Source organism: Phocoena sinus, chromosome 15 (assembly GCF_008692025.1).
Source record: "Phocoena sinus isolate mPhoSin1 chromosome 15, mPhoSin1.pri, whole genome shotgun sequence".
NCBI classification, from domain to species: domain Eukaryota; kingdom Metazoa; phylum Chordata; class Mammalia; order Artiodactyla; family Phocoenidae; genus Phocoena; species Phocoena sinus.
This window is the reverse complement of record NC_045777.1, coordinates 70,733,783-70,761,310: the sequence shown is the minus strand read 5'-3', so window position 1 is coordinate 70,761,310 and position 27,528 is coordinate 70,733,783. Positions and strand designations below refer to the sequence as shown.

Sequence of the window (27,528 nt, the reverse complement as noted above, 5' to 3'; positions counted from 1 at the left end):
AATGAACCCTCCCCCAAAGGGAGTGACAGCACGACCATGCTCTGGAACTCCTCCTCCGGTCCCCGGATCCGCCCCGCCTCCCTGGCTGCCAGTCTTTGTGCGCAGGCGCTCTGAACGAGGGCCTTTGGCGGCGTGGTGCGCAGGCGTCCCGGTTGCTGCCAACTGAAGTAGCAATGGACGCACTGGAGTCGTTGTTGGACGAGGTGGCCCTGGAGGGGCTTGATGGCTTGTGTCTTCCCGCGCTTTGGAGCCGTCTGGAGACGCGAGTGCCGCCCTTCCCGCTGCCTCTGGAGCCCTACACGCAGGAGTTTCTGTGGCGGGCCCTTGCCACGCACCCGGGCATCAGCTTCTACGAGGAGCCTCGGGAGAGACCAGATCTCCAGCTCCAAGACCGGTCAGCGGCCTGGCTCTGCGGGCGGGCGGGGGCAGAGACCCGGGTCTGATGGAGCTGCGAGAGGGCCAGGTTCTTACGGGAAGGGAGAAAAAGAAGTGGAGCGGAAGAAAGACCCGGAGTCTGATGGAGGCGCAGAGAAAGGCAGATTTGGGGTCTCTCAGGCCTGGCAGGACCCAGGCGTATGATGGAGTTGGGGGGGGTCACCTGGTGATGTTCCATTATGTTCGTGTGTGTTTGGGGTGCTGGTGAGCAAGACTGGGAGGATATGCTTTGTGTTTCAGAGTATTTCCTCCGAAGTGGAGCTTGGGATTGGAGCAGGAAGGCTGTTCAGTTCAAGACTGGAGACAGTTGAGTTCCACAGAACAGCATTCATTCAGTGCTGGATTAGAGAGCCTAAGGCAACTAGAGTCTTCACGTCGGCCAGCTTAGCAACAACAAGAACAATAATGATAGCTAACATTTATTTAGTGCTCGTTATGGCCTCGTACTATTCTAAGATCTTGTTCCTGGAGTTTCAGGAGACAACCCACTTCATTCTCACAGTGACGCTATGAGGAAGGTGCTCTTATCTTTCCCATTTTTTTCTTTTTTTGGCTGTGCCACAGGGCTTGCGGGATCTCAGTTCCCCATTCAGCACCGAGTCCTCACCACTGGACTGCCAGGGAATTCCCAGTTATCTTCCCCATTTTGCAGAGAAGGAAACTGAGTGGTAGAGATTAAGTAACCTGTCCAAAGTTATGGATATTGTAAGTGACAGTGTTGACTCAACCCAGGCCGTCTGTCTCCCAAGTCTGTGCTCTTAAGCCATATAGTGAGGGTCGGGAGAGGTTCCCAGAGGTAATACTGTCTAAAACAAGACTTAAAGGTTGGATTTAGGTAGCCAGTTGGCAGAGTATTCTAAAGGAAGAGAAGTACGTTAAGTTGGGTTGAAGTGTAGAACTGGAGATAGTGAGTGAGGAATAATAGTTCAAATTTACAAATATGCTTATTGTAAGCAGGAACTGTGCCAAGATCCTTACGTATAGCAAGTTATTTAAGTTTTACAACAACTTTAGGAACTGGATATTCTTATCCCCATTTTCCTGAAGAGAAAATTGAGACGCAGAGAGGGTCATCAACCCAGAATCTGAACCCAGACTGGGAGAAAGTGGTACCAAGGAGGGGAAGGAGGGACTTTATTGTAGGTGGGGAGTGGCAGTCATAACTTTTTTTTTGTTTTTTGTTCTGTTTTGTTTTGTTTTTTTTGCGGTACGCTGGCCTCTCACTGTTGTGGCCTCTCCCGTTGCGGAGCACAGGCTCGGGACGCGCAGGCTCAGCGGCCATGGCTCATGGGCCCAGCCGCTCCGCGGCATGTGGGATCCTCCCGGACCGGGGCACGAACCCGTGTCCCCTGCATCGGCAGGCGGACTCTCAACCACTGCGCCACCAGGGAAGCCCATAACTTTAGTTTTGATCTCATCAGATCTGAGGCATAGACAGTTGAAGGCAGGATTAGTGTTTGGGGGAAAAACAAGACTGAGGATTTGATGGTGAGAATTGTTAATATGCAAGTGATAATTGAAACCATAAAAATGGATGGAAGTACAAGAGGGATAACTAAAAAGATGTGGAAAGGTAACATCTTAAAGTAGGGAAGCCTTGATTCATTAAGTCCAAACTTGATGGTTTGGAGACCAGGCACTGGATTGGGGGGAAAACAAAAGGCCATGACTTGGACCAGGAAGGTGGTTCAGGTTTCAGCATTCAGCGTTCCAGGGTGGATTCAGAGACTCCTAGAAAAGTCTCTTGTCTGGGATAGAGAGGCAGGGACGCTGCTTGTTAAGATGACCTGCGTTTGGAAGACGGGTGCAACCAGGTGATCGCACTTCCTCTGTCCGATCTCTGCCAGAGGTTGTCAGAAGAACACGCCAAACGGGTTATTTCTGAGGCTGAGCTGTGGTTTGATATCTGTGATCTCCCCCTTAGGTATGAAGAAATTGATTTGGAAACTGGCATTTTGGAGTCCAGGAGGGACCCAGTCCCTTTGGAGGATGTCTACCCCATTCATATGATCTTGGAGAATAAAGATGGCATCCAGGGCTCATGCCAGTACTTTAAGGAGAGGAAAAACATCACCAGTGACATAAGGACCAAGACGTTACAGCCCCGCTGTACGATGGTGGAAGCCTTTGGCAGGTAACTGATTTGCATCATGGGAAACTTGTGGGCATCTTCCTGCTTTAAGTTGGGGGTGTGGTCAGAGCGCCACAACTGGCGTGCCGCCCTCGTGCCCATCAGAGTGCGTCCGCCCTGCCCCAAGCCAGTCCTTTACCACTCCCCTCCTCTTGGGGCTAGTTTTGCTGGGGGCGGGGGTGGGGCACTGCCTTTCTTTTCCCTTTGTGTCCTCAGGCCGCCTGGCCCTTTGGGCAGGGCAGGCAGCTGTCATTTGGATTGGTGCCTTTCGCTCTCTTGTCCAGGCTGCGTCCTCTGCTGCCCAGCCGTACTTTTGTGAGTCTTCAGTCAGGTTCCCAATTTCCCAGGCTGTCTCAAGCCCCTCGCCCCATCCCTACCTCCCTTCCTACCTGACGGAACAGGGAGAAGCTTCCAGTGTGAACTCTCCTAGTTGCCACCTTCTTCCTCAGCTTGCAGGTTTGCCCGGCTTTCTCTCCCCCTCCCTCACCTCAGGGGAGACAGGAAGCCTGGCCCTGCCTCGGGCTGTCATCTGGATGCTTCTCTTCCTCCGTTTCCCCCGTACCTCGTGCTCTTTCCAACCTCTGTCAGCTAGCTCCTCTTTCTCCTTTATTTGCAGCTTTTTGCCTGTTGACCAGTACTTTCTCGTCAGCCCATTACCATGGCGCGTTCATCTTAAAACAAGACCTCTTGGCCTTGGATCCCCCGTAGCTGTGATTCCGTTGCTGCAGCCATGCTTCTTGGAAGAAACAGCTATACTCACTCCTTCTTCCTCTTGACCTCCCCTCCCCTCCTCTGGCTCTGGAGCTTTGCAGCTTCTGCTTGCTGACCCTCCCCCACCCGGCTTCCTGCTAGCTCAGGAAGAGCTCTCCCTGGTGACTGCACACACGCTCTCTTCACACACATAGGCCTGAACTGGGGCTCCTCACACATGTCATTCCATGACCTTGACCACAGTTATTGAATCCCAGAGTAAGTGTTCATTTTCTTGTCTTTCTCTTCAGTAGACTCTGAGCTCCGTGAAGGCAGATGCCATTTTTATTTATCTTGGCATCTCCGGTACCTTGCGTGGCACTTCATCAGTGTTGGATAACCTATGTGATGACCAGGGTCAGCAGAGTGGGCCTCGGGCCGGAGTCCTAGAGTCAGCTACTGGGAGATGTTGGAGTTCTGATAGGACAGGAGTAAACCACCCTGAACACATTCTTAAAGCAGCAAATCAGCTCTCCTGTTTTCAAACTTTTCTCAACTGACCTCTTCCAATTTAACATAATGAGCCTGTTTCGAGACAGAGAACACAGGTCCTATGTTTGTGACACACAGACACAGAAAAGTAGACTTTCTGTCCGTCACGTGTATTCACAGCCTAACATTCTTTTTTGAAGATGGACCATACAGACCCTGTGACTATGCAGAAGACTAATTATGGGTCACAGGCAACATGAAAGAAGCTGCAGTTAAATGAAAATGTAGACATGGCAATGGGCAGTTCCTCCTCTTTTTCCTTTTTGCCTCTTCAGTGGGAGCAATGAAGTCATCTGGTATATTGGGCGGCAAGGGGGGGCCAAGAGGAGGAACTGTCAGACTGAGCGATGTGACTGAAGACAGGCCTTGCGATCAGGCATCTGTAAACCACAGGCTGGGAGCAGTAGATGGTGGCTATAGGTGGGAGAGGTTGGGAGCCCTTGGGCTCTAATATGGACCCTTGGTGACTCATTCCCCTGGGAGAGGGAGCTCCTCCAACTGGTGCGTCTCGATGCCAAGGAGTGAGTGGGGATAGCTTCTCTGCCAGCCCACCCTTGTGGGATCTCTGGCAGGGCTAGGACCTGAGACAATCTGCCCAAGATGGCCATTTAAGTCAGCAGGTAAGGCGCCAGGGTGGAGTCTCCATCTTCAGCGCCGTAGACTGTTAGACCTCAGCCAGAGAAGTCAGTTTTCCCAGCTGCGACATCTCGAAGCACCTGGCTGGGAAGTGTTCTTGGCCTCTTTTTCGGGCATTATTTTTCACACGCCAAGACAGTAGGAGGAACTAATGATTTGTCCCAAGTCTGGTCTCCAACAGACTGCAGGTCCACTGATGACACAGGGCACTGTTTTTGATTCTGAAGTTTGTTTTACCCATCCAGCTCAGTAGGCGAGTTTGTTCACTTATTAGACATTTACAGAGACCCTGCTGTGCACCAGAACCATTCTAGGCCTGGGGATGTCTTGGGGACCCTGATGACAACCTGCCCCCTCTTAGGGCGCTTATTGCAGAAATGTGTGCCCCAAAAAGCGGCCATTTCTGAGAGTGCCAGGTGCTGTGAAGAGTCTGGAAATGGTCAGAGGTGGGGGATAGGCTCTGGTTAGCATTTTCAGGAAGACCTGAGGTGTTGGTATCTGAGCAGTGGCCTGAATGATGAGAATCAGTGGCCTGAAGACGTGAGGGCAGAGCAGCTGGGCAGAGTCTGGAAATGGTCAGAGGTGGGGGATAGGCTCTGGTTAGCATTTTCAGGAAGACCTGAGGTGTTGGTATCTGAGCAGTGGCCTGAATGATGAGAATCAGTGGCCTGAAGACGTGAGGGCAGAGCAGCTGGGCAGAGGACCAGCGGGGCTGTTGTGGACGCAGGGCAGGGCCGTGGGGGTGTGTAGGATGGGCCAGGCCCTGGTTGGGAGTCGGGGGTATGGCCTGAGGGCCCTGGCCGGACGGGGAGGGCTCTGAGCAAGGAACTGGTGAGACTGGCTCTGTTCCCCCTGAACACTCTGTGGTTCTAGGATGGAAACCTCCTTAACTAGGGGATTGTGAACCTCCAAGAAGAAGCAGGAAATGATGGTTCACTAAGGTTCTGCTTTTTCATATTTCGATTTTCTTAAAAATCAATTACAGTTATTTCTTCCTGCGGTGGCTTCTGATTTGCAGGTGGCGGAAGAAACTGATCATTGTTGCTTCCCAAGACATGCGGTACCGGGCCTTGATCGGCTTGGAGGGTGACCCCGACCTGAAGCTCCCCGACTTCTCCTACTGCATTTTGGAGCGATTAGGCCGGTCCCGGTGGCAAGGGGAGCTCCAACGAGACCTCCACAGCACTGCTTTCAAGTGAGGGGATGCTTTGCTTCTCTGCTGTAAATGCTGGGGCTCCCTGATCATTGGGCCCTGCCACCTGGGCAGTCCCCACATCCATGGTGATTGGAAGCACGATGCTTTCTCATTGAAGAGACCCTGGGAAAAAGACCAAAAAAAGGGGACTCCCTGGCAGTCCAGTGGTTTAGACTCTGCCTTTCCATTGCAGGGTGGCATGGGTTTGATCCCTGGCCTGGGGAACTAAGATCCTGCATGCCTCATGTTGTAGCTGAAAAAAGAAAAAAAGAAAAGAAAGAGAGAAAGACCCTGGGGTGACCATAGAATTTATTGTCCAAACCAGACATTTTGAGAGTGGAAGGTGGAGCTGACCAGAAGGGACACCAAGGCAATGGGCATAAACTGAGACCACCTGGCGAGCCAGAATGCATGGCAACCCTAGTTATTGGCCGCTATATGATTAGAGACCCACGTCTGATTAGCTCCTTGCTAATATAACCCTTACTGTCTCCTGCGCCAGCCATCCTTTCCCACTCCATTTCCCCTCTCCTTTACCCCCATCTCCCCATCCACCTCTCTTGGGGGTCTGGGGTGTGCCTTAGGCTGAGGCACGGCTGTTCTTTCCAAGGCCATTGTCACATAGCGACTGTTCTCTCAGGTTGGCTGGATAGGAGGTGTGTGTCTCTGGTGTTCATGTCCTCCACACTGTGGGGTGAAAGCAACCAACAAGGCAAAATGACCGCCCACTCTCTTCCTCTCCTCCAGGGTTGATGCTGGGAAGCTCCACTATCATAGGAAAATTTTGAACAAAAATGGGCTCATTACGATGCAGTCACATGTGATCCGATTACCCACCGGAGCCCAGCAGCACTCGATTCTCCTCCTCCTGAATCGGTTTCACATGGACAGGTACAGTGTGAGACACCAGAATGCTCCCTTACCTCTGTCTTTCAGCCATGTGTATTATACCTTTAAAAAATCCTAGAGGCCAAATCAGAATATGACTAGCTTTAAAAAAAAGATGTTTACCAACTATTTTGGATTATGAGAATAAGTGTTGCTTATTTAGAAAATCCGGAAATTATATAGAAAAGAAGGGCAAAAAATGCCTATCACCCCACAGCCCAGCAATAGGAACTGTTAACATTTTGGTGAAATTTGGGAGTGTAAAAATAAAAGTAAATAAGTCAAATTTGATTTGTTATGGTGACAGGGTTCTGTGGGTAGAAGAGAGAACAATGGACTAAGTCAAGATCTGTATTCAAGTCTTTGCTCCTGATTTGGGCACCATCACTTGACCTCTGAACCACTGTTTCCTCTTCTGTAGAATGGCCATGACAAAACTTGGTACTAGTTCATACGCAGTGAATATCTGTGCCTTCATCTATTCTTTCATTCATTGAAAGGCAGTAAAAATGAAGTGGGCGTCTCTGGATCCCATATATACATATGCCCTCCCTGCTGCTAAACCTGTGGGCAGTTAAAGCCAAGTTCACCTTCCCCAGCTGCGTGACAATACCTTCCTCTCTGCTCCTCCTCCAACACCCCCCCACCCACACACAGCTGGGGTAGCCCTTGGCTCCTTTAATAGCTTCCTTTGGCGTCCATTAGCTTGTAAGCATTTATTATGACATCCACTTCACAATAAAAATGCAAAGGAAGGGAAAGTCAGTCATGCCAGCGAAGTGAGAGATAGAAACCAGGGCTTCAGAATCAGAGAGGTGTCCTGATTACTGCAGAGGGCACTGTATTTCCAGGAAGAAGACCTGGGTTCACATTTTGTGCCTGCATTTTAGAAAAGATTAACTTCTTTATGAAATAATCCCTATCCTTTCTTACCAAGTGATTTATAAGGAAATATGTTGGTGCTTCCTAAACTTTAAGGTATTGTCAACTCAAAAAATAATCACAATCTAAATGTTTTATTCGGTGGGAATTTTTAGGACTTCAAGCCCAGGGCAGGTAATCTGAACGTCAAAAGATAATTGTTAAAGAAAACCAAGTTAAGGAATTTTCCACATTTCTGTGTATGGCAAGGTGCAAGAGTCTGGGCTTACTGAAATCATTCCTTTGATATGCACCTCAGCTATTACATATATATATGGGGCCAGTATCCTGTGTTTTCGCATCCTGAGTTTCCTCTGGGCCCACCATGGGGAGTGGCCGCAGTCTGATGGCTGCTAGATGGCAGGTATTCTTTCCTGAGTTCCCTCAGGGCTCACTGGCTCACTTTGGAGGGCTGCAATTACTAATGACTGTGACATCCTTTGTTTACTGATACGGCTGGCAGTACTCCATTTATCAGTATGATCAAAAGATGTAAGGCATTTTAAAGAATCATTTCATGACAGTTTTAGCCGCGGAGGCTAGTCTGTACACTGCCACTAGTTCGATGACCTTGGCCGTGAGACTGAACCACTCAGAGCCCCACTGTTTCCAGCTGTAAGGGACAAGGAGTTGGGCTGGATGTTCTCTGAGACCTAAGACCACAAGGTTCTGTAGTTTGATGTGTTGTCATTTAAATCTTGTCATCTTTAAAAAAACAGGCAGTCTTTAGCAGTAGGTCTGGAAAAAAATGAAGTGTTTTATATTTCTCACAGGAGGAGCAAATACGACATCCTTATGGAGAAGCTCTCGGCTGTGCTGAGCACACGGAGTAACCGGACAGAGACACTGGGAAAGCTGAGGGAGGAACTGGTGAGCCGCCCCTGCCTGTGTGGGAGGCTGGATCCGTTTGTAACGCAGTGGGGAGCATTGTCAAGTGTAGATTTCAGTGCACCGCAGTTGAAAACCCTGTCGTGGGCTTGACCATCCCTAGCTGTTACCGAGTCCAAGCCCGTTCTGCCCGCCGCACAACAGGCCAGTAAATCGGGAGACGAGGTGTTGAGGCAAAGGGATAATGACTTTATTCGGAAAGTCGGCAGACCGAGAAGATGCGGACTGGGGTCCCCACAAACCATCCTATCCGGGTCTGGATGCCAATTTTTTTTGTAGAACAGAGCGGGGTAGGAGGTGAGGAAGTAAAGTAAGATGGCCATTAGTTTTGCCTGACTTGGCCAGCATCAGGGAGGGGATATGTTAATTTCTTTTGTGCAGCGATTCACAGGTGAGCAGGGTCAGATTGTCTCCCTGTGAGCTGAACAAAGGCACTTTAGTTCAACTTTCAGGCAGAGGGGCAGAGTTCCCTGAGGCAGGTCATTATGTATGATTATAATAACAAAAGCAACGTAAAGCAAAGGTTAAAGTCAAAGAAACAACAACATGGAGTCAGAATTGGCTCTTCTCTGTTAACGTAGCCATGAAACAAGCAGAACTTTGCTTTACAGAATGAAAAAGGGGTCAGTCTTTAAGTCCTTCCTGCTCTTGGGTGGCCTCCAGTTTTCCCGGGGATTTGCGCCAAGTCCTGCTATAAAAGTTTCTGTGGAATGGTGAATCTGAGCATTTAGATTTACTTTCATAATCAAGTTTGTCATTTTGTTCCCAGTGGTTTTATGCTCAAATAACAGAGTGACTACTGAGAAGGAGGAGAGACAACACAGGGAGAAAAGCACTTATGAACCTGCTTCATCTTTGGGTCCAGGAACAGAGGCAGTAATGAAGTGAGAGTGGGAGGAAGAAAGCACAGGGGTGATGCTGCTTCCAGTCTGATTTGAGCCGTCCTCTGTAGAAGTTAGGAAAGAGCCATCACTGGAAACGGGAGGAAAGTACAACTGCCCTGTAGGTGAAACAGTAGGATTTGAAGTCAAGATTTGGGGGTGATAGTAATTAGTCCCCAAAGGAGCATGGCTTGGAGTCTGGTTGTAGACGCCAGGTTGTAGACTCCAGGTTGTAGGCTCCAGGTTGATCCTTCTTGCTCCTCACCTTGTGCTGCCCCCAGGGGGCTCTGGTCTCTGATTTCACTGCGCTGAGGGAAGGGCTCTCGCCCCTCCTGCTAAATGCACTCTATGCCCAAGTCTCTTTAAAGCAGAGGTTATAAACCAAAGCTTGTGGGTCGGATTCAGCCTGCACATTGTTACAAAGAACTTTGACCTAGCATCTTTTAAAAATTGAGATTTTGCCTCAAAATCTAGGTTACCGGCTTCCCTGGAAATATCAGAGGCTCTGGCCAGCCTGGGCCCATGGTCTCTTGTGATAGCAGTTATCTGGAGCTGGCTGTGTGCTGGCTGCCCACCCCAGGCCCCTTCCCTCCTGTCACCTCTCAGATACGCAGGCAGTGCCATTTGTCACTCTGTGAGCGCTGCTGTTCAGGAGGAGAGAAATATTTCTCAGTATCTGAGCGTCTGTCAAAAGTGGGGAATAAAAGGTCCACTGATAAGGCCTCTTCCTGAGAGGCCCTAGTCAAGATGAAGGAAACTCCTACAAGCGCAAAGAAACATCTGCCCGCTTTGTTCTTTATATTGTTCGTCCAGCCCATGCAGACACTGAAGATCGAAACCCTCTGCCCTGCTGAGTCACTCAAGGGTAGAGAAACTGAGCATCTCAGGTCAAGCTGTGGACGATCTAAGTGACAAGATTTAACTGATAGAGGACACTATTTATTTATTCATTCAACAAATACTTTAGTGAGTATCTATTTGGAGTCAGAACTGTGGTTCGCACCACCATGGCAAAAATGAACGAGGATGACAGTCTTACGCTGCCGCAGAGCAGTCTAATTGGAGGGGCTGACTGACGTGTGAACACACACTCAGGCCGGACTGCTCCTTGGAAGGATGTGTTTGAGTTGCGTGAAAGGAGAGATGGGAAAAGCTCTGTAGAGCCAGTTCCAGTTGAGCTGGGCTTTGAAGATGAAGTCAGCATCGTCCGGCAGAGGAGAGACCATCTTTCAGGCGGAGGAGACGGGCTGGAGCAAAGGCGTGGAGCTGTGGGAGGTGATGGGGTGTTTCCGAGGCTGGCAGTGACACAGGGGGCAGCCAGGCGGCAGCGTGCCCGGCGAGAGTAGTAAGAGACGTGGCTGGAAAGGAAAGTTGGAGCCAGATAAAGAAGGTCTCAAGTGCCAGGCTGAGGACTTGGGTTTCAGCCTTTAGCCTGGTGAACTGCAGTTTGAGTGTTGGGGAGATGAACTGATGGATGGGGAGGGGATTGGAGGCAGGGCGGAGAGGTGGGTGCTGTGGCCTCAGGTAGGGTGGGTGACGCCTTGAATTGTTGGTGATATTTGGGGGGTGGCACTAGCAGGACTTGGTGAGTGACTGAAGCCAGGGTGTGGGTGTCGGGTGTGGGGAGCAACGAAGGAGAAGGAGTCTGTTGTCTAGCTTGAGTGGCAACCCCTCCCTGGGGTGGACCAGAGCTGGAGGGCGGGTACCTGAGGGCAGGGATCGTGCCTGCCAACCCCCCACCATGAGGATGGCCTGGCCCACGGAGACGCTGAGCCCAGATTTGTTGAATGAGTGCGCAATGAAAGTACAGAGTTCAGGAAGAGGAGTGAGTTTGCCTGAGATTGAGGCACATGACAAATTTGATTTTAGGATTTATTGAGTATGAAGATCTTCTCGGACTTTGACTTGGTGATGTTTAGTCAGCAGCTGGAAATAGGGGTCAGAGAAGGCTGAGCAGGATTTAGTGAATAATTAACCTCTGGATGAGGTGGACGCCGTGAATATGGATGCTGTCTTTTGCGGGGAGTGGGGAAGGCCACTTTCTTTAACTGGGCAGGTTGTGCGAGTCCTCAACGGTAGGCCCCCCGTAAGGGAAGGACTATGTCATCCTTCATCCTCTGGGCAGATTATGTGAGTCCTCGATGGCAACCCCCCATAGGATGGTCCAGGGCTCAGGGCCATATGTTGAGGGCTAGGGTTCGATGGATGCGTTTCCATAAGGTCTTTCCATGACGCTGGGGGCACGGATGGATTAACAAGAGGTGCCATTTACCAGCCAGCGGGTTAAGTGAGCCGTATGTGAGTTGTCTGTATTTCTTTGATAACAGTATGTTCTGCCCAGCAGTTAGCATACTAGCTCCTCCGAGAGGTGATCACACGTACGTGGGTGGTGGCAGCAGCCCTCAGACACATGCTGCCTGTCTCTGCCCCAGAGTGTAAAGAGGAAACCTGGGAGGTGCCATGCACCACTCTTAGTCGCGAGTGCCTCCTGCTGTTCAGGTGGTAACCTGCCTGGCTCTTCCTGTGGTGGCAAAATCAAACGCTAGTAGTGGCAGGAGGGTGGTATGGATTAGTGAAACAGGCCAAGTGTAAAATAAATTTTTGAGGGAGTTCCCTGGTGGTTTAGTGGTTAGGATTCAGCGCTTTCCCTGCTGTGGCCCGGGTTCAATCCCTGGTTGGGGAACTGAGATCCTGCAAGCCCCGTGGCGTGGGCAAAAAAAAAAAAAAAAAATTTTTTTTATATCAGTGGATTCAAGAATTATTCAACTTTCCTCTTAACTATCATGAGAGAAAAGCAGCACAAAAATGGTGGTAAACAGGAACTGACCTTCGGCCTCACCATGTAAGGGGTCTGATGGGCAGAGAAGGCCAGGGCGTCCGGGTTGGGCGTGCCTGTCTGGAGGGAGCAGCTGGTCCTCACCTCCCTCTGGCTGATGCTGGGAGGAACCGCAGGCCTAGGATTTGTTGCCAGATCCTGTTTTTCAAGAGAAGCCAGAGTCTGGTTTTTTTAAAATGAACTCTCTCACTTTTCAATGTTGGCAAGTAAGTTACTTTTTTTTTTTTGAGGTACACGGGCCTCTCACTGTTGTGGTCTCTCCCGTTGTGGAGCACAGGCTCCGGACGTACAGGCTCAGTGGCCATGGCTCACGGGCCCAGCCGCTCCACGGCATGTGGGATCTTCCCGGGCCAGGGCACGATCCCGCGTCCCCTTCATCGGCAGGCAGACTCTCAACCACTGCGCCACCAGGGAAGCCCCGTAAATTACCTTTTTCAAAGAAAACTTGTAGATGAAAAAACACGGCCTGCACTGGAGGCTGCTCGTTGGTAACCTCGACAGTTACGAACGCTTTGGGTCATTTTGGTTGTGTTGCCTCCTTGCAGAAATGTGAGTGACGGGGTGGAGGTACTCATCCTCATTTTGTTGTAACTTCACAGATACACTAAATTTTTTTAAAGGTCTTAAATTTAATTTTTTCTTTTCTACTGCCTGTGAGAGAGGTGTGTGTATGTATGTATATATCTATTAATAATTAATAATACACTTACTTGTTTAAAAAAACCAAAACAAGATGAAACGGTATACAGTGAAAACCTTCTAGTGCTGCCCCCATCTGCCTCATTCTCACCCCTTTCAGTGGGGGAATCTCTTCCCCACTCATAATCAAATGGATGGTTTATATGCTGCTGCAGACGCGTTTTGTTCCCTGGACAAGGTAGCTTGGCAGTATTTTCTCATTAGTGCCTCCAGTGATTCCTCATTCAAGATCATTAGTTAACTCAGGTCCCCGCTTGTTCGTGTACATGACCCTCCAATAGTTTCAAACACCTTGCTCCACCTAATAGCAGCGTTTCAATTTTGCAGGGGCTGTGCGAGAGGACATTTAAGCGCCTGTACCAGTACATGCTGAATGCGGGGCTGGCCAAGGTGGTGCCTCTTCCCTTACAAGAGATCCACCCTGAACGTGGACCTTGCAAGACCAAGAAAGGTAAAGGCAGGCTCGGCTCCTGCCTGGGCTGCACGGACAGTTTTCACTTCTCCCCTCTAAGTGCCAGCCTGTCCCTCTTACCATGTTCTGCCCTGAGGTAGGATGATTTCATGTTATTTTTTTTTTTTTTTTTTTTTTTTTTTTTTTTTTTTATTTTAAAATTTTTTTTTTTTTTTCGGTACGCGGGCCTCTCACTGCCGTGGCCTCTCCCGTTGCGGAGCACAGGCTCCGGACGCGCAGGCTCAGCGGCCATGGCTCACGGGCCCAGCCGCTCCGCGGCATGTGGGATCCTCCCGGACCGGGGCACGAACCCGCATCCCCTGCATCGGCAGGCGGACTGTCAACCACTGCGCCACCAGGGAAGCCCCTCATGTTATTTTTTCCACTCTATTCCTCAGCGCCTGGCCCAGGACCTTCTATATAAAAAGCGCTTGGGAAACGTTTGCTGAATGAAACCCATTCTGACTCCCAGCAAACATCTCTATATGGATGTCCCTCCAACATCTCCCATTCCTGGTGTCCAGAAACCGAAATTTATCTTTTCTTTCTTATGCTAAGCCAGTATTTTTTAAGTACCTGATCTGTGCGTTGCATGATTGCATTTTCTAGCCCTGCAAAGTAGGTGGTATTATTACCATTTTACAGGTAAGATTAAAATTAAGAGATGCTAAGTAACTTATATGAGGTTAAGCAGTCAGGAAGTGGTGGAGGTGGGATTTGAACTTCCTAAGCAAGTTAAACTAGGGACAATAGACTATGAAACTTTAAAAACCTTCCTTAGTCCTTTATTTTTCTCAGTTCTTGATTTTTATCCCATGCTGTTTAACTCCTCCTGATGAACCAGAGTTGTTTAAAAATCTTAGGGTCAGAGCTTTCAGTAAAAGATGACAGAAGGAATAGATGGCGGTTTTCTGCACTCTTCCAACTCCTTCCTAGTGATGATAGGCTATAAAAGGAGTAAACCTGCAAGTACAAAGAGAATAGGACAGGAAGTGACAGCAGGGAGAGTTGTCTACATTTTTGTGCTCAGAGGCGGATGTACAAACGGTAACTGACCGAGCAGACTGGGAAAGCTGAATGCTTGTGTGGGGCAGTAGCCAAGAGTGGACACCTCAAACCTGAAATAAACCGGGGACCTCTGAAAGCACCAGTTTGGATGGGGCTAGAGACAAGAGGATTGGTTTATAGTCTGTGAAGAGCCATTGCACCCCCAAGGTCCCCTCCCCTACTTGGCATAGCCAGGTAACAGGCCCTTTCCCACAAAGACAGAGGTCTGGACTTTGTGACTTAGCAGTCTTTCCTCATTAGTACCTCCAGTGATTCCTCATTCCTTGGACTTAACCTCAAGAGAAGATGCACTGGAGGCTTTTGAGACTCAGACATGAGATGCAGCTGGGGACAGGGTGCAGTACTGATAACAGGCGGTATGAGATAATCTCTATACACAGTGAGGTAGGAGTCTTCACTGCCTTTCCCCCGTGGCTCCTAAAACGCTGGCAGCCGGGCTTACAGTCCCTAAAGCCAGAGGCTGGAGACTTCTTTTCTGCAGAAACTGACCAGTCCGAGAGAAAAGTCTTCTAGATCCTGAAATTTAGGGGATTCCTAGCAAAATAGCCAGCCTCTGCCTGCTCACCCTTCATGGAAGCCCACACAATGGCAGCCTCTCCCTTTCTCTTCCTGACCCTGCAAAACACAGGACTTTTGATGTACAGCAGTATCTTAATGAAGCATTTTAACTTTTTTTTTTTTTTTTTTGCTGTACGCGGTCCTCTCACTGTTGTGGCCTCTCCCGTTGCGGAGCACAGGCTCCGGACACGCAGGCTCAGCGGCCATGGCCCGTGGGCCCAGCCGCTCCACGGCATGTGAGATCCTCCTGCACCAGGGCACGAACCCGTGTCCCCTGCATCGGCAGGCGGACTCTCAACCACTGCGCCACCAGGGAATCCCCAGCATTTTAACTTTTCACCAAGCATTTGAGAACTCTAACATGAATGTAAGAGAAACTAACTTAGGAAATGGAACCAAAATGAGGAGCAGAAGAAAAGGAAAGGAGAGAAGGAAGATACTGCATCATGAAACCAGAGCAAGAGGCTATAAAGGAGAGACATGCAGAAAATAAAAAAGAGCTCTTGGAAATAAAAGAAATATGACTATTGCAATAAAAGATTTGGTGGAAGGAAAGATAGTGAGATAAAGTTGAGAAAATCTCCTGTAAAGAACAGAAACTCAAAAGGGATGGAAATAGGAGAGTTTTAAGTTGAAAATAAGAAGCTGAGTCTAAAAGATCCAATGTCCACACAGTAGGAGTTCAAGTTCACAGTAAGGGGAGGGAGTGTGTGTGCAGGGGAGTAGAAAGGAGAAGATGACGGGAAATGGCACGGAATTTTCCCAGATCTGAAGGATGTTAAGTTCTAGATCAAAAGACCTAGCAGATGTCTAGCATGATGAACATAAAGAAACCCACACCAGGATCCAACAGCCTGAGACTTCAGAAGTCTGGGGCTTGAAGAGCCTCCAGAGAGGAGACATCAGACTTCCCAGTAGTAACGGAAGCTAGAGAGCTTGGAGCAACACCGTCAACTTTCTGGATGGGATGGACTTTCACCCTGGAATCTTCCAGTCAATGAGGTGTGAGGATAAGGACCTCACACATTTTCGTACATGCGGATTGGAAACAATTCATCTCTGATCTCCCAAGTTCCCTTTTAGGAAGCCACAGGAGGATGTACACCATCAAATAACAGGCTAAACCAAGAGACAGGAAAGCATGGGGCCCAGGAAGAGGGGGGACAATGGAAACCCTGGAGAGATGATGAAGGGAGATCATGATGACAGACGCGGGGTGGGTGGGGGACTGAAGTCCATGCAAAGGATCAGTTGCTTAGTGCCTGTGAATGTGTGAAGGGAAATTTGTATGCTAGCAAAGAGTCTGAGTGTGAATTCGATATGGGTACAGAGAAAACCAAGCAAATGGAAAAAAGTAATTAACGCCAGGTAAAACTAAAAGGTGTGTGATTTTAAAAAACTTAAGGCCTGTGTGCTTGACTATGTGGGCATAGCAAGTAACCTGTGGAGGCTGGCCCCACTAACAGCTCCAGAGAATGTTTGCTGGATGAAGACAGACCACGGCATCCCCAACACTTGGCTTGGTGCCTGCAGGAGGGAGGTGGTATGCTTGCTGAGTGACCGAGCTGCCAGTCTGAGGGAGCTGTGTCTCTTCCTTTACTTCCTCATTTAGTTAATGGAATCACTGCCCACCCTGTCTGACTTCCCTGTGTCTAAGTCTTGTGGAGGAGATGGTAGCACACAGATACTACCACACAACAGGTGTATAAAAGGCAGGAGCCCCTGGAGGTAGGAAAGCCCCCCAAGAGCAGACTTCATCTTTGAGTGTCTTAAGTGCTGAGTAGATGTGTGACTGGTTGAATGACTGGAGTTCCTCAGGGGAACGGGTGGGGAGCATCAGCCTTTAAGTAGACAGGAAACCAGGAAGTTCCGCTGGGTCCTGCAGCAGGGAAGAAAAGGCTTCAGGAACTGAGAGGTGTGCTGGGGATTCCCACCTAACATTTGACTTGGAAATATGATTATCTGAAGGCTTAAAATATCATGACCTGTGGGTCTAATAAGCATTTTTATTTCCTGGCCTATTGAAAGAAAGGCATTAAAAATAAGCAGATGAGTAATTTTTTTAGAGTAAAGAGAAATTAAGAAAGAAATAGCCTTAAGTAACTTTTTTTGCTGGGCTTCTCCATGGCTTGAGGTCCTTGGAAATTCAAACTAGCCCCTTGACACTGTCACACCTGAATGGACTTTTGATGTAAGACAGCCTGGGTTAGAATTCTTGTCCCGTCATTTCCTGTTGGGGAGTCCTTCAGCAAGTTTTGACCTCTCTCTGCCTCAGTTTCCTCATCGGGATTATCTGGAATAATATATCTTTCCAGAGTGTCGTGGAGCTTACAGGTGACAGTGTACACAGAGCAGGGCCTTTAGGCCACATCTGGCAGTGTATTTTGTTGGCCTCATGGTGCTTGTTTTAATTGTAGTTGATGGCATTTAAAAATCAGAAATTTCACCTACAAAGTCAGCCTTTCAACTTTTCTGTAGAAATAAAACTAGGCAACACTGAACTGCATTTCTTTAATAGCAATTGGTGAGGCAGAGAGGTGTGCCACCCTCTGTTGAGGGCACCCACCTTCCGCATTCACCTTCCCCATTCATTCAGCTGCTGTTTAACCCGCAGCTGGCCTCAGTCTGGGTATGTCGTCTGCCTAACCCTTGAAGGTGTGTCCTCATCACACCATGCGTGGTCCTAGTTTTCTGGAGGCCCAGTGCTGGGAAGAAGGATCAGCACGCCTCAGACTGGGTACTAAGGATGTCAGTGGTGAGGTTAAGAGGGCAAATACCCAAGACGTTGAGATGACAGTCGGCGTGTTTAGATTGCCACGCACACGCGCAGTGAGCCCGTTTCTGACTGTTCGGGAGGCTCATCTCATCCCCGCATGGTCTTGTCACCACCTCTCAGGACAGGCCTGCCATGCTGTGTCTCAGCTATTTATCTGTGTGACTTTTTCCCTTGAGGGTGGTGGCCGCACCCCTCACATACTTTCTGTCCTTAATGTCTGTGCATTGTCTGCTGGAAGCAGAGTAGGTGCTAAGTAAACGTTTAGCCAATTTAATTTAGTTAGGTGCCCCTCCAGTGACTTTCCTGGAGCAGGAGACAAGGGATGAATGCACAGCTTTTTAGTCTTTCCTTGCCTTGAGCTGTGTCTTCCCAGTTTGCAAAATTGACATAAAACCTTCCCTCCAAGCTGTTACGGAGTAGACAAGACTTAAATAAAGATGGTGTATTGCTTCATGTAAATTTACAGGTGCGCCTGGATATATATGAGTGTTTCTAAAAGGATATAAACAAAGAGTTTGGATTTCAGCATATTTCAAATGTGTTACAGAAAGCTGCAGTGATCTGTTTTGCAAATGGCAAAAGTATCTTGGTAACGAAAACAGTCACCTGAACTGATGTGTTTTGCAAATTTGGATTATTTTATTCAAGTGTTTAGCAGTCGTTCTGTTTTATTAAGTTGTGCTGAGAACAGAAGGGAAGAGAAATAGAAGTTAACTTTGTAATCCCTCGGAAAAGGATCACAGTCGAAAGCAATTGACAGAAGTTGGACTCCCTGGGGCTAATGACTGAGACAGGCATTTAGCGGGTTTCCCGGTTCAGTGGCAAGGTGAGTCCAGCTGTAAAGAGGATGGGGTAGTTCTAGTGTCTATACCTCCCTGTTTATGGTGTGGACTCTTCCCCCAAGCTGCTGCCCTGTGACTTTTCAAAAATAAAAAACAAGTTCAACAGGATTGCAGGACAAGATCAATATACAAAAATCAGTTCTATTTCTTTACCCTTGTAATGAACAGTCCAAAAATGAAATTAAGAAAACAGTTCTGTTCACAATAGTATCAAAAAGAATAAAATACTTAGGAATAAATTTAACAAAACAAGTACAAAGCATATACTCTGAAAACTACAAAATATTGACAGAAACTTAAGATCTAAGTATGTGGGAAAATATCCCCTGTTCACAGGTCAGAAGACAACGTTGTTAAGATGTCAGTACTCCCCAAACTGATCTTCAGATTCCACGCAATTCCTGTAAGAATCCCAGCTGACTTCTTTGTGGAAATCGATAAACTCATTCTAAAATTCATATGGAATTAGAGGGTATGTAGAAAGCTAAAACAATCCTGAAAAAGAAGAATCCAGTAAGAGGGCTCACACATTGTAATTTCAAAACTTACTACAAAGCAACAGTAATCCAGACAGCATGGTACTGGCACAGGGATAGAATTAGAGACTGATGGAATAGAATTGAGAGTCCAGAAATAAACCCACACATCTGTGGTCAACTGACTTTTCAGCCAGGGTGCCATGATCATTCAGTGGAGAAAGAAACCAATCACAAAAGGCCATGGCTATGGGATTCCATTTAGGGGTGAGTCCAGAATAGGACAGTAGATTAGTGAGTGCTTAGGGCTGGGCTGGAGGCACAGAGGGGTGATAGCTAAAGGGTTTGAGGTGACGAAAATGTTCTAGAACTGACCTGTGATGGGTGCACATACCTGTGAATATGCTAGAAGACCACTGACTTGTATAGTTTAAACAGGTGAATCGTGTGGCATATGAATGATATCTCAATGAAGCTGTTAAAATTGCAATAAAAAATGAAAACCAAATCCAACAAACACAACAGGGTACAGCAAACTAACTTAGGATCATTAAAATGGCAGAAGGGGACATTTAAAAAGTTACAGTAGGATTAGGCTTCCCTGGTGGCGCAGTGGTTGAGAGTCCGCCTGCCGATGCAGGGGACACGGGTTCGTGCCCCGGTCCGGGAAGATCCCGCATGCCGCGGAGCGGCTGGGCCCGTGAGCCATGGCCGCTGAGCCTGCGTGTCCCGAGCCTGTGCTCCGCAACGGGAGAGGCCGCAACAGTGAGAGGGCCGCGTATCGCAAAAAAAAAAAAAAGTGAGATTTCTTTAAGTTAAAAGTGATAAGATTGATTAAGGGACTCTAGCTAAAATATGAAGATAATTACTCATTAATAATTAAGATGAATAAAATAGACCTTTTAATACGGCAAAAACTATTAAAGGCAGGAACTTAAAAGAGTAGAGAAAGGGGTGGAATCCTCAATGGCATAAATTCTGGGCCTTGGGTTACTTCACTGGGGTGGAGGCGGCTCTCCTGAGGGGGCACAGGCACCTGGAGGGTGCCCTTGTGGGAAAAGAGTCCTTTCCTCTGTGTCCCCTCCAGGAGGCAACACGGGCTCAAGCCTGCTGGCCGCTCCATCGACCCCCCTGAGCAGGGAGATGGGCCTGCCCGGTCTGTGGGGTGGAAGGAGCGGGCTGGCAACGGGGGCAAGGGCAGTGAGGTCTGGGGCAGAATCTGGAGAATGAGAGGGGCGCAGACTACAGTAGATGTGCCTCGGAGGTGAGGGACTGGTGACACTGTCCTTTGAGAACTTTCTGTGGTATGATCGAGGGATAAGGAGGGGAGGCTCCCCATGCTTGGAAGAGCCCGAAGGCAAATGCTGGGACCTGTGAGCACAGGGCTGGCCTACAGGTGAGCAGGTATTGAACGGTGACTGAACCTCTAGACCGAGGCCGTTTCCACAGATTCCTGTATGAGCCCCGTGTTTGCTACTGTCAGGACCCGCGCTGCCTTGCACAGTTAGCCAGAGAGACCTTTGACTCTGATGGCTTGTCCTAGGGAGTGAAAAAGAGGAAGGGGCTAGGGGAGATTCTGCACTTCGTTAGCCATTCTGTGCCTTGCAGATTTGTGGGGTTCTTTGACTCTGATCCCTTTATCACCCCATCTTCTCAGTGCTACTCCTCACTGATAAGCAACTAAAGCACAAATCACTTGCCTAAGGTCACAGAGCTGGGAAGTGCTGGTAGGGGAGTGAGCAGAGAAAAGTGTGGCTTTTGAGTCTGCGGCCATCAGGCCCCTCTGCGGCCTCCGCCTCCTGAGAGGCTGGCCTGACTGACAGGAAGTGCAAGCAGGGTTGTGGGGCGGGCTGAAAGCGAAGGCGAAGGAAGGCGGCCTGGGTGGCCGGGGGCAGGAGACTCCTCCATCAGCCCTTCTTACACACCCATCGGTAACTTCCCGTCATGCCTGCAGAATGAAAAATAAAACCTCTGCTCGGCTAGAGACCATCTGCAATCATCTGCAATCTCCATTCCCATCCTCATTCCCGCCTCTCCCACCAGCACCCCTTCCCAAATGGCCAGTCCTTTTCCACCTCTGCCTTTGCTGGTGCCCTTCCGTCCGCCTGGAATGCCTGTCCTCTTCTGCCAAGACAGTTTCTTCCGGATCCTTTAATATCCCACCCAGATGGCCCCTCCTCTCTCCCTTCCCCTGCGTAGTCTTTTTGTTTGCCAGCTCTGTGGGTTTTCGAAGCAGAGCCCTGAGTGCATTATAGCGGGTTCCTCTGTAGCCATCCAGCTGGATAGCGTGCCCTGAGCACTTAACTCATTCACTCCCTTAGTCCTTACTCCCAGGTTAGTCTAGACGCGTTGTAGAATTATCCCTGCCTTGTAGACGAGAAGCCTGAGGCTCAGAGGTTCACAGCTTGCTCATGGTAGAGCCGGAGTTCACGCCCAGGCCTGTGTGAAGCCCAGTCACCCTGTCCAAGGCTCCCTGGCCTCTCTCTCAGACACGGTCCTTTGCAGGGGTGGGAACCCTGTCTTGTCCTTCTTTATGTGTTCTAGGCGCATCACAGAATAAATGCTGTGAAACTGAGTGAAAGGCCCCAAGCAGCCTCCTGACATTTTCAACACCGGTGACTCCGTCTGACACTTGAGCCGCCAAGCTCTGTTTTTCTGAGGTTGTGGACATAACGGTACTGATAAAGCAGTAGCAAGCACCGTCCTGAGCACTCTGAGGAAGAGGCTGTTCTTGTCCCCGTTCCGTAGCTGAGCAGCCTGAGGAACAGGGCTGTGGGATCACTCAGCCATGCTGCTCAGCCAGTGAGGGGCAGAGGCGGGCTCTCACCAGTTCCAGCGCCCTGGGTTTGGGCTGCAGTGCCCTCCTCCATCCTTCTGGGTGCTGCCCTGAATGCTGTCCTTGCATCTCTGGTTAGGCCTCTCTGCCGGTACCCAAGGCAGTCACCTCCTTAGAATGTCCCATGGGCTTGCTTTTAGTTTCAGTTTCTCAGACTCTCCAGCCCTGACCAACCCAGCCCCATTCAAGTGTGTGTGGGGGGGGGGGGGGGTGAAAGGGGTAACTTCCGCTTGCCTTGCTAGTAGGACTGTCCCTTTGTCTGTGACCCTTTAAGAGGAAGTCTGTCCTGGGGGCTCATTTGTTGCTCTTCTTCCTTCCGGGGTTGATCACAGTTCAGGGTACCACTCTGCTAGGAGGCCGGATGAGATGTTTCTTTGGGAATGTGAGGCACACGGGCTGTTGGTTCTGCGTCACAGCCGCCCTGGCTCTTCCTTTACAAGGAACTTTCTGATAGAAATGTGAGATTCAGGCCCAACCATGTGGCCTAGTGTGGAAGGAAGGCCACTTGCTGGGTCCAAGGCCACTTGGATCACTTGAGCCCTCTGAGCTTCCGTTTCCTTTTCCTTAAAATGGTGATAATAACTTGCAGAATTCACACGATGATTAAGTAAAATAGCCTCTGAAAGGACCTAACACAGCGCCTGGCCCATCCCAGGTACTCAGTAAAGATTCTGTCCTTCCCCTCTTCCTTTTTAGATCTTCAGGATGTCTAAATTAAGGCACTTTTCGTGCTAAGGTGGAGCCTTTCCTGGATCATTGACACAGAAGAACCGCGTGGTTCCTTGGTGTAGAAATGCTGACCTTAGTGCATGCCACATGTTCCTGCGTGTGTAAAATGCCTAAAATTTTGTGTGTCTGAGAGCGTGAGAGTGATCTGGCCGGTTGTATTTCTCCTCCCTTTTGTTCCTGGAAAGAAAGCCCTGCACCCAGGGGTCAGCGGCCGACATCAACGGGACCGCGATTCCTCCAGGGCGGTTGCAGGTAACCGAGGTGGCAGCTCAAATGGAGTGACAGGCCGCGTTCACCTGCGTGAGTCTGCCGACCAGTCTCACTCGAGCCCCTTCTGCTTTGACTTCAGCTGCCTTGTGCTCTAGGACAATATCCTTAAAAATAGCAAGTATGAGGGACTTAATTCCCTGGTGGTCCAGTGGTTAAGACTCCCCGCTCCCACTGCAGGGGGCCCGGGTTTGATCCCTGGTTGGGGAACTAAGATCCTGCAAGCTGCGTAGCACAGCCAAAAAAAAAAAAGGCAAGTTTGAGCTGAAGGGATTTTAATAAAAATAGAAATTCTGAGTCTGGAAAAAACTCTAGAACTATGGGAAATGCATAAAGATCTGGTGAAACGAGTTCCAGGTGGTCCCTTGGATCATGAAGTTCAGACTGCACTGTGCCGCATCCTGTACCTGCTTCTCCTCCTGCGTCTCTCCCCCAGCCCCACGAGGCTGACATTCTCATCAGCCCTGGTTTGCGGGCGAGTCGGTGGAGGCGGAGGGAGATCGACCAGCTTGCCCAGGTTCCCACACCAGCTCGGGCAGAAGAGTCCAGCTTCTTAACCACTGCGCAGGCTTGCTCTCACGCAAGGTTTTCCAAAGGAAAGATGTAAATGACATGGCCTGAGGAAGGGGAGACGTCGCCGCCATCAGGGTGTTGGGTGAATGACCAGGGCTTACCTCTCTGACGGATACAGAGACAAGTGCAGTTGGGATTCAGGGCAGAGAAATCAGCTGTGCCCAAGCACAGGCAGAGCTGCAGACCCTGTGGCCGCAGGCCTCTCCAGGCGCCATCTAGATACGTCATAGCAGCCTCCTTCTCAGCCCAGCCTTAGATGCTGGAGCTCACCCCTTGCGATGTGTTGAGACTCGCCCTCCCCCCACTGGGTCGCATGCTCCTTGTTGGTCGTGGGGCTCACGGTTCCCAGTGTAGTCGCAGGGAGCAGCCTGGTCTTCCGCGTCACCCTCCGCCTCCCGCAGCCAGCGGCCTGCCTGCCTAGGCGCTTTCCTGAGCCCCATGCTCCGAACCAGAGCAGGGGACAGTTCCCATGGGACCCAGGAGCCAGGTCACCCCGACCGTGGGCCAGTTGTGGGGCTTTCCTACCTGGCAGGAAGGGACCAACCATCTTGAGTTCAGCGTCTATCTGTCATGCCTTTGCACGGTGCTAGGTGCCGGTGATGCCATTAAAAGCAACTGCTATGTTAGTTGAGAGTCAGACAGCCTGGGTCACACCCTAGCTCCGCCACTTCCCAGCTCCATCGCTTTGAGCACGTCACTCAACTTTTCTGCGCCTCAGCTTCTGTGTCTGTACAGTGCAGCTTACAGGGCCCTGCCCGCCTCAGATCATGAGATTTGACGGGTTAGTTTGTGTAACGCCCACAGCACAGTGCCTGGCCCATGACTCCACGCCAGCCTCTGCACAGACGTCATCTCGGGTCTCGCTGACACTAACCCGTGAGGGAGAGAACATCATCATCGCATTTCACTGAGTGGGGAACAGAGAGCTACAAGTCATTGCCCCAGAGTTACGGAGCTGAGGTTGAAAGCCACGTGTGCCTGACCCGGGAGCCCGTTCGTTTATCCCCACTCTCCTCTGAGCATCCTTCCGTCCTGGCTGCCAGCAGAGGGTTCAGCTGTGCCATCAGGGGAAGGCTCTGACCGGGGACAGGTGAGAACAGCACTGCTTGGGCATGAGGAGCAGAAGGCTGATGGCTGAGGGCGTTTGCCTTTGTTGCCTTAGCGTCCATGAGTGTACTAGTAACGTTTTTCCTCTTCCACTTAGCTTATTTTGAGGGCTGTTCTGTGTATCATTTCTTGGCTAATTAGCCCGTTAAGGAAGTTATAAAAGTGTGGGAAAGAATCACACTGGGCTCTTGCCTGAGAGCCAGTCCGTCGGCCTCCATAAATGCTGCGTTGTGTCGCCCCTCACGCGGGCTGGCCCTTGCCCCGGGTCACCCGCTGTTCTCAGTCACATGGGCATCTTTGAATTAGGGGCCATACGTCATCAAAGGTTTAGGGCTTGGGCTTCGAGGCTGGACTGCCCAGTAAATCCCAGCTCCTCACTTGCTAAGGGATGGGAGTTTGGGCAGATCTCTTCACTCCACACGTTCTCAGGTATGAAACGGGGATGGTAGCCCACCTCCTACGGCTGTGATGAGGGCTAACCCATATAACCCGCCAGGAGAGCTTAGATCAGCGTCAGGGACCTGGCAGGCGTCCTAGGAGTGGTGGTGGTTTTATTGTTAGGAGAGGAGGTCGCTCTGTGAGTGCCAGCTTAGGGGTGAGAGGGGGGCTGAGGGGCTTGGGAGTAGCTTAAGGTAGAGGACAGAGAGGAAGACCAGGTGGCAAGTGGCTTGGCGGCCAGTGTTCTGCCCACGTGCTGGGGGTGCTGGCCACAGGGAGAACCCAGTCCCGGGCCCCGGAGCCTTGAAATAGTTCTCACCCATTCAAATGGCCCAGGAGTCCCCTCGTTCCCAGGTCTTCCCTCTTGGGAGGGAGAGGCCGGGGCAGGCACCGGGAGTGAAGCGCAAAGCTTTGGAAGTAGGAAGGGAGGACCTGGCAGGCGCAGAGGGAGCCAAGGGCAAAGAGGCTGTGCCAGACGCGGGCTTCATGTTTCTTCTCATGAAAAGTCGAGAACTGGGGGATTTTCTCTCACTGGCGGGAGTGGAGGGGAATCAGCTGGTGCCCGAGCCCTGCGGACCTTTGGCCCCAGGCCAGCCCTCCCGGAGGGTTCTGGTTGGTCAGCCTCTGCGGACCTGACTCTGAGGGTCAAGTCTCTGATATCAGGCCCCTGAGATGCTTTACTGTTTGTGAACTTCACTTGCAAACCACGTGCTGTGTCCCCCACCTACAGAGAATCCCCTGCCCGAGTTGGGGTGATGGGACTTGATCTGCTCAGACGTCAGTCTGTGCTACCCTGATGTGGGTGCTCCACACACCTTCACAGCGAGGCCCTCTTAGGCGGGCCTGTGGCGCAGCTCCTGCTTAGGAGGCAGTGGGTTGCAGAGCCCAGCTTTACTGCCACTGCTCCTTGCCCTGGTACCCGAGGATTCTACACCTTGGTGTGCTGACGGACGCTGGTGGAGAAGCGGCTGATTGCCCTGCTGTAACAATTACTACAAATACAGTGACTTAACACAAACTCATTATTTTATCATTCTGAAGGTTGGAAGTCTGTCATTGGACTAAAATCGAGGTTTCGGCAGGGCTCTGCTCCTTCTGGAGGCTCTAGGAGAGGATCCATTTCCTGGCCTTTTCCAGTTTCTAGACTCTGCTTGCATTCCTTGACTCGTGGTCCCTTCCATCTTCAAAGCCAGCAGCGAAGCGTCTTCCAAGCTCTCACTCTGATTCTCCTGCCTCCCTCTTACAAGGACTCTGTGATGTTATACTGGTCCCAGCCAGATATTTCAGGATAATCTCAAAATCCTTGACCACCAGCACCACGACAAAAAGCCTTAACTTAAATCATGCCTGCAAGTCCCTTTCGCCACATCAGGTAACATATTCATAGGTTCCAGGGGTGAAAGCATGGACATGCTTGAGGGGCTGCTGTTCTGCCTCTCGGCTGTCAGTATCACAGGACACCATCTCTTCCGTATCAGAGACCTGGCACCTGCCGGAGTCACTTAGCCCCTGTCACAGGCTGCTGGGAGTTTGGGCAAGTTAGTTAACGCGTCTGTACCTCAGTTTCTTCATCTGTTTGCCTCCTAGGGTTGTCAGGATCAAAGGAGTTAGCACACGGAGTGTCGAGATGTTTTTCCTTTTCCTTGTACCTCTCGTGTTACAGCCGTAGGCGTGAGCTTGTTATTTTCCCCACACGGCGCTGCCGTAGGTTGAGGGTACCAGTGCCTGTGATTGTCTGAAGGCAGGCGCTCACCTCCAGAGTGTGGTGCCTTGTCCGTGTCCTGCCCCTTAGTCCTGGCCGTTGTTTATATTCACAGAAGCTGGGTCTATAAAGAGCTCTGGGTGGACCTCTTACTATTGGCATTTTGCCTCCTTTTCAGCTATTTCTTGCAGTAAATTCCTACCCTTGGAATCATGGAGTTAAAGGCCTCGCGAAATGCTCTGGAAAGGTCATAGGACTTGTTCACACTGCTGCCATACCTTAGTGGCAACGGGTATTGGCTTAAAAGGGAGACGACTATTCATCCTTTCAGCAATACCACCCGTGTGCCTGCTGTGTGCCAAGCACTCTTCAGGGGAGCGGGGGGCGGTGATGGGAGAAGACAGGCACGTTTCCTGTAGTCATGGAGCTTGTCTGAAGCACAGGCTGCTGTTTATTTAACAGGCCCCTCATTATTCCTTTCATTTGCATTTCTTTGTTCACTAATAATATGTTTTTTGTCTTTAAAGCAATTTTATGGAGTCAGTATTCAGGTCTCGTGCCCCAAGGTGTGCAGTGTTAAATGTTCCAAACTCAGATGCCCTGTGCGGCCTTTCTCGGGGCCTCTGGGTCTGCTGAAGCCGCCTCCCCCAGGGCCGCACTGATTTGTCATCATGGAACCGTGTGCCTGTGTTCCCAGGGACTGATGTCATGGTGCGCTGCCTGAGGCTGCTGAAGGAGTTCAAGCGGAAGGTCGAAGACCAGGACGACGACGAGGACGAGGAGGCCATCTCCAAGGCCGTGCCACCGGTGGACATCGTGTACGAGCGGGACATGCTCACACAGACCTACGAACTCAGTAAGTCCCATTCTCCTACCTGCATATAGACAGGGTTCCCGAGCTTTGACTTGAGGTGTGTTTTGGTCACATGTTGAAAGAGGGCCCTGCTGTCGAG

The 27,528-nt window shown here is 50.2% G+C and overlaps 1 protein-coding gene across 1 annotated transcript in view; it reads left to right on the top strand.

Annotated features, from left to right (window-relative positions):
* The first annotated feature begins 173 nt into the window (after window positions 1-173).
* The window catches only part of GTF3C1 (general transcription factor IIIC subunit 1), a 72,517-nt gene continuing 45,162 nt past the window's right edge, over window positions 174-27,528 (top strand). The window contains exons 1-7 of the mRNA XM_032604117.1: window positions 174-394; window positions 2,360-2,569; window positions 5,463-5,639; window positions 6,387-6,530; window positions 8,222-8,318; window positions 13,080-13,203; window positions 27,273-27,431. Of these exons, the coding sequence (XP_032460008.1) occupies window positions 174-394; window positions 2,360-2,569; window positions 5,463-5,639; window positions 6,387-6,530; window positions 8,222-8,318; window positions 13,080-13,203; window positions 27,273-27,431 (1,132 nt within the window). The remainder of the gene's footprint in view (window positions 395-2,359; window positions 2,570-5,462; window positions 5,640-6,386; window positions 6,531-8,221; window positions 8,319-13,079; window positions 13,204-27,272; window positions 27,432-27,528) is intronic.